The sequence below is a fragment of the Pelmatolapia mariae genome, linkage group LG23, assembly GCF_036321145.2.
Source record: "Pelmatolapia mariae isolate MD_Pm_ZW linkage group LG23, Pm_UMD_F_2, whole genome shotgun sequence".
NCBI classification, from domain to species: Eukaryota; Metazoa; Chordata; class Actinopteri; order Cichliformes; family Cichlidae; genus Pelmatolapia; species Pelmatolapia mariae.
This window is the reverse complement of record NC_086246.1, coordinates 10,389,384-10,396,431: the sequence shown is the minus strand read 5'-3', so window position 1 is coordinate 10,396,431 and position 7,048 is coordinate 10,389,384. Positions and strand designations below refer to the sequence as shown.

Genomic DNA, 7,048 nt, shown 5'->3' with positions numbered 1-7,048 from the left:
GCTGTCAGTTACCAATTTTAAAGCAACTTTTAATTTTCAACCCTTGCTGAACCCCAATTTCCCCCTTTACTGAGACATTTGCCCAGGATTCTGCTGGTTCACCTCATGCTACATTTTCTTTTCGCCTGAACCTCATCCTTCCTGGTCTCTTTGACAGCCCACAGCCTCATAATTGAAAGATTGTTTTTCATATGCGTAAATTTTCAATATCTTTGGAGTCAAAGCTACTGTTTGTGTGTATTTGTATATTTCTTCAGAGGAAGGAGGTCACCTCCCCCCATGTTATCTAACAGTCAAGATTCATTGAGAGGGAGGGAGTTGCATAAACTCCATTAAACTTTCCTTCACATTTAGTCAGTGAGTTTGCACTTTAAGCCTTTATAATGCAGAGTCTAAAATCAATGAATAGTCGTATACATTTTTATATGAGTCCATGGATACAGAGTGTGCAAAAAGGCAAAGTAAAACATGCCAGGAAAATTAATAAACATTTGTCTTTTCACTTGAATTTTTTTTTCTTTCACTGTCTTTAACAAAACAGAATTTACAATTAAACTGAATTTGCAGTGCGTGGTTTCACCTGCATATGTGACTTTTATCCTGCTTACTTGATCACACACCCCAAGATAAAAACGTTTAAGTTCCCCAGTGTGAATAAACGAGAGACAGTGAAAACTAAGAAAGTGTTTTCGGATCAGTTCATTTGGACACATAAATCTACCGCAGTAATTCCTCTGATTCAGACAAAAAAAAACCAAAAAACCAGTCAGTTGCTAATTACACATCTTATTTAATTACAAGTTGCAATGGTCTGCCTGCCTACTCACCTGCATGGAAAAGAACAGCAGGTCGTTTCCAGAACCATGCCGAGATTTCAGCTTGCGCCCATCAGCGAAGCGTTGGGAGCTGGGATCTGCTTCGACTGGAGCACAGCTGCTGCACAACTAATGAAAAGCTTTCACTTCTGCAGCTTCCACAGTGTTTTCCTTCAGAGACCAAAGAAGATCCCTTACAAGCTCACAGGCATATTAACTACCAGGTTATGTGTATAAATCTGAAGAATATCAACTTTCATATTATTTGCCTTAATAAATGCAACATGGAGTCTTATAAAAGCCTTTATTTAATCTCAAGTAATGGAAAAGAAGAAAGCAATCAAAAATGCAATATTTGTTCTCAATATACACTTCTGCTGCTCCTATAGTACATCTGCTCTCCTTCATGTTCAAGTAATAGAAAATAGAATGATCTGCAGCCTCCTGCCAGTACTGCCAGAGACAAATAACTGCACATTACACATCAACAGAAGTTACATTCACTTGGGAATGCAAGCAGCCCATATCTTCTCTCTGTATAGTTGCTTTATCTTTCCTCATTGTACAATAAGATCTGTTGGTCTCTTGTAAGAAAATATGTCTAATTCTGTAAAGAGAACTACACACTCTGATCATTAATTCCCCTAATCTGCTTTGCTAGAGCGAGAGCAATATGATCTAAATGAGTCATCAAACTGTAAACTCATCGAGGTCCTCACGATGACGTGGCTGCTGCAGTGCCAGACAGTACATCCAAACGTTAACACCTTATTCAGAAGTGCACAACAGCTGAAAATACAAGAGGAACATTCATAATTAGAGCCTGCGATGAACCCAAGAAGAGAGCGTCCGGGTCCAGACAAGCATGTCAGCATTTATTCCATCTGCAGTTGGCAATTTTGGGACAGTTTGAGTCTCGTGTAAATGAGGAGTTTAACACAAACCCCTCAGCTTCCTGATTTGTAATGTCTTATAAAAATCACTCTGGCAATCACAGCCAACCACCTGATTGTTTCGCACATTTCTGGAAAGCATTTTCCCAAGTTTGTGCCTAATGTATGAGCACTCAAACAACTTGGAGTGACAGCAGGCAGGATAATACAGAGGGGTTTGCTTTGGCTTCGCACTGTAGAGCTTCATGGTTAAAGAACTGACAGCTTCATTGTTGATATTCAGTATTAGCCAATACAACCAGTAACAGAGAAACAAGTGGTAAGAGGGGATTCAACGCCACGCTGACTCTGTACTGGTGCCAACAGTCCTGCTAACATTTCAGGTGTTTCTTGCTGGTCATGTCGTTCCAGATGCGGTGCATCTCCTCAGGGGAGATCTGGTGGACGGTGACCACCCTGCGGTAGCGACAGAGGCTGTAGGCCATCTTCCAGTGGTTGAAGCCACTGTTCTGGAAAGGGTGAATTCCTAACTTCCGGAGGCACACACCAACGTACACGTCCTCCAAGTGCAGCAGCCTGGTGTGTAAGGAGGTTTTGTAGATGAGTTCAGCCACGTCTGCTGAAAAAACGTAGCCGGTGCCAGAGCAGAACGGGGGGTACTTGCTCTCTGGGTACAGATCCCTGGGCATGTACCACTTGCTGCGCATGTCTCTGATTGGCCCACCGTTGATGACATAACCAGTGAAGTACCTCCTTCGGGGCTTTGTGGTAGGCTTCAGGAGGCTAAAGATGAGGTTCTCCATGTTGACAAAGATGTCACTGTCTGTCTTGAGGACATATTGAGCTTTAGAGCAGAAGGTGGCCACCCAGCGCATGCCCATAAGAGTCTTGAGCGTCAGGTTGTGGTATGAGTCAATAAAATCCTCCACTATAATGTCATGAAAGATCTGACTCTCCTGCTCCACCATCTGGTTGAGGACGACATCAGTGCTTCGGCCTAACAGGAAGAGCGTGACCACGCGCACATCCTGAAACGTGCTCTCATCCCCCCATGTCTCTCTGATGGCTTGACGGGCATCGAATTCCTTGTGAGTGGTGCTGATGAGGATGACAAGGAACGGGGGCTCCGACTCACACTTCTTGTCCTCGTTGATGAGGTAGCCGAAGTCGTGTGGGTTGACAGAGCGCGTGCGGATGTTGCTGAATGTGGAGTTCTTGTTCACCTTGAGCGTCTTGCGTATTGGGATGTTCACCTGGCCCACGTAGGAAGTAGAGGGGCGGGAAACACTCAGGTACCACAAAGCGCTGGCCCAGCAAACCACTGTCAGCAAGTATAAGCAGGAAACCTTAGAAGGCATCTCTGTTCACTTGGCTGGTATTACCAGTGGCAACAGGGTTGGAAATGTTGAAGCCACGCCTCCATGGGTTGTTAGAGCTCGCAGCGCAGCGGGCAGCTGCCTCCGCAACGCAGCTGACATTAATTTCAAGACTTCTCTGTAGTCTAGTGCTGCTATTGTGATTGAAAAGCAGAATGGCAGAGATTTCTCATCATGTCCACGCCCTTACTGTGTCCCATCGCAGCTCACAGGACGACTTTCAACTCTTTCTGACAGCATCTAAAAAAAGATGAGAAAAACAGACATAAATCAGAATCACATAATGAAACAGCAGCAGTGAGACAAGGTGAGACATCTAGCATCCTGTGTCTTACATTTTTGAAAAGGCCAGATGTGTGACTTATTTAGCAGCAATTTTTTATTCTCTATTCATTATAGCCTATAACATCAACTCAGTGACTGTGCAAGCAGAAACGTGCCACAGCACATCATTCCATCGCTGCCTCTGACGAGAGCGCCGTGAGCTGAAGAAAGTGAATATCCCACAAAACACTACCCTACTTTGCCTCGACTCTGACCATCTTCTGTTTGCAAACACTGTTTATCCCATTGAACTAGACACAGACTGACGAATCAGAGCAGTCACGGCGGAGGAGGAGGAGACAGGGTGATATTAAGGCAGAGAAGGTGTAATGAGCTCACGTTAAAAATGTAACCTCATTCCCGTGGTTGTATTCACCATTCCCTCCCCAGCTACCCTTTCCACACCTTAATGTCACCACCAACTTAGCAGTTTGATTTTGCCCTGTAATGAGCTTCGTTAGTTGGATGTTGTGGAACTCTTTTAAGAATACACGCTGTAATTGGGCACGCTGACATGGGCTATAAGGATGAATATAACATGGAATATTTATTTGGATGCCAGAATTCATTCAAAGAAAACCAGATTAAAACCTAATCCTTCACAAACAGACTTATTTGATCCAGGTGTAATCTCTTACGATATTGAAACAGCCTTCTTCTGTTTTTATTCTGAGGAAACACATTTTTGTGTTGTGCATAACTCATGACGAACCAGAGAAAGTGCTACAGATCCTATTAGAGATGCTTCTTGCGCTCTGTTTTAAGATGGAAGTCCTGCGATAAGAGCAGCTTATTCTTTTATCAAGCCAAGATTTTGGAATGTCTCGTGGGGCCTGATGGTTCTTTTCATCAGGACTTTTCTCTTATTCCCCCTCACCCTCTCCACCCTCCCCCTATCTCTTCTCTCTCTTTCTTAAGCAGAGCCATCAATCTCACGGTTCAGTAGAATCCATCTCATCATGACTGCTTTTCCACACCTCCTCACTCTCCATCCACTCAATCACTCTTTCCTCTACTTCAGTGGGCGCTTGATCCATCTTTATATGTCTCACTGCCTCCCGCTCTCGCCTTTTTATTATTTTTTTGGTCTGGTTTCACTTTTCCCACACCATCTTGTTTCTTTCCTCACATCAACCATGAACTACCTTTACCCTCTCTGCATGTCATTATTATATTTATCACATCAGAGCTCAACTCCACCTTATTGGCAGCTTCTACTGCAATCGGTCTACCTAAAGCCACTCAAGTTCCACAGCCTCCTCCCTCCCACTCAGACAAAGTCACTACATCCTCATATTCATCCCCTTGCCACGACCTCGCTCACCCTTCTTCCCTCTCCTCCCTCTCCCATCCACGTCGGTTTCTTTTCACCTTGAGGAAGCTCTGTCGGTTTCATAATCCTCCAGAACGACTTTATGCTCACAATAACAGATATCCCACTTTAGCGATTCATCTCACGAAATCCTGACACTTAACTTCCCCTCAGAGTAAACTGAATGATGGCTGTATCGTTTCATGATGCTATGCGACATAAAATTACATTAGCATCTGAATACACTCTTTCCCAAATTATCTTACCCTTCTAAAGCAGTATTGGGTGCTTGGGATCACAGTTATTAACTGTGATGATCATTAACATCAGTGTCAGTGTTAATTTGTGGTTAGCAAGAAGTAATATTGAATGGCAAAAACAGCTCACGCAGTTTACTGAAACAACCAACTTGTTACCAGACAAAGAATGTTGGATGATAACAGTAGCAGTCACAAAACATAAAAACTTTATTTGGACATGTGGATTACTTTGTTTTGTACTTCTATTTATCCTGCTCACATGAATTATATACTCTCAGGTGCTGATGTTAATCAAATACACCTACTTCAAACTATTTCAGTCCAATCCAACAGTCATGCATAGAGTTGTGGTTAAAAGCTTACTTACACTCATTATGGTCATTTTAGACTTTTAATAATTTATTTGAATATACATACAGGCTTAAATATATACATGCAGTTATTTAAGTCTTTTTATGTGGTGCTGAAGGTTCTACAATGTTTTTTTTTTTCATGTGGCCTTCAGATTAGCTCAAGTACACTGTAAGAAAAAGTCCTAATATAAAAGTATTTTACTGTGTATTTTACAGTTTTGTTCTGTTCTTCTAGAATATCATTAAATTTACATAAATAGACTGTGATTTCACATTTCAAATGTAAATTAACGTAAAATCGCTGTAATGTAATAAAACATAATTTTCTTGTTTTTTAAATGTATCTGTCTGTACATATGCATATTTAGATTGTTAAAATACATTCACAAATGTATCATAATTTCACAAATATTTGATCGTTATTTAAAAGATTGAACTGTTAAATTCAAATGTAATGCTATGGAAAAATATATGAAATGATTCTTATAAACTTTTTTGACATCAAATAATTATTACTATTATTGCTATTTAGGGCGATCGTGGCTCAAGAGTTGGCAGTTCGCCTTGTAATCAGAAGGTTGCCGGTTCGAGCCCCGGCTCGGACACTCTCGGTCGTTGTGTCCTTGGGCAAGACACTTCACCTACCGCCTACTGGTGATGGCCAGAGGGGCCGATGGTGCGATAAGGCAGCCTCGCCTCTGTCAGTCTGTCCCAGGGCATGCAATCCATTATTATTTAAGTTAACTGTACATTTAAGTATTATTATTCATATTGCCACATTCATTGACCTTGTTTATAGGTAATTTCATTGTTTAATCACATTAAAATGTTCCTAATTTAATGTTTAAAAGCACTTGAAAAAGGCAAAATCCCATGTAAAATTAGGGCAACAAACTGTATTGTCATTACTGAAAATAACCGTATTTTTATGAGAAAGTTATTTTCTGTTATTTTATGCTATTATTTTGGCGCCCCAGCTGCCGGAATATTACTGTTTTTCTAAGATGTTTTTTTAACAGTGTACAGTGTGTAAAAAGCTTCATGGAATGGATTTCCATGGCCGAGCAGCTGCATCCAAGCCTTGCATCACCAAGCACAATGCAAAGCATCGGATGCTGTGGTGTAAAGCAACTCACCCCACTGGCTACAACATGATCGCCCACCAGTGCACAAAACCAGATCCATAAAAACATGGATGAATGAGTTTGGTGTGCGAGAACTTGACTAGAAAAAGAACACCAATGGCATGAATTAGAGTGGAGACTGCATGCCAGGCTTTCTCATTCAATATCTTTCTGACCTCACAGATGCACTTTTGGAAGAATGGCCCAAAATTCCCAGAAACACATTCCTAAACCTTGTGGAAAACCTTCCCAGAAGAGTTGAAGGTGTTATAGCTGGGATGTCACTCAAGTTCATATGGATGTGAAGGCAGACAAGCAAATACTTTTAGCAATATAGTGTATCTTGGAACTATTTCTAAACAACTGCAGTCATCACTTCAAACAACTCTACATTAAGTACAAGTTATCTTGACTTGTCACAACTTTGCCGAGGTCTGAAAGAAAAACCAAATGGTCAACTTCTGATGAGAAGAAATTGGTTAAAAACAACCCAGGAACCTCCAAGGCTCAAGCCTTCCATGAGCTGGATACTGCTGGAACACCAGCTTCACTGTTCACAGTGACACAAGTTTGACATAATCATAGACTGTG

General features: G+C 41.6%; 1 protein-coding gene across 4 annotated transcripts in view; it reads right to left on the bottom strand.

Moving 5' to 3' along the window:
• Window positions 1-1,114: 1,114 nt before the first annotated feature.
• Window positions 1,115-7,048, bottom strand: part of LOC134620491 (beta-1,3-galactosyltransferase 1-like) — a 191,140-nt gene continuing 185,206 nt past the window's right edge. For all 4 annotated transcript variants that reach the window (XM_063466669.1, XM_063466670.1, XM_063466671.1 and 1 more), the window contains one exon: window positions 1,115-3,324. In XM_063466669.1, the coding sequence (XP_063322739.1) occupies window positions 2,080-3,066 (987 nt within the window). In that variant the 5' untranslated portion in view covers window positions 3,067-3,324 and the 3' untranslated portion in view covers window positions 1,115-2,079. The remainder of the gene's footprint in view (window positions 3,325-7,048) is intronic.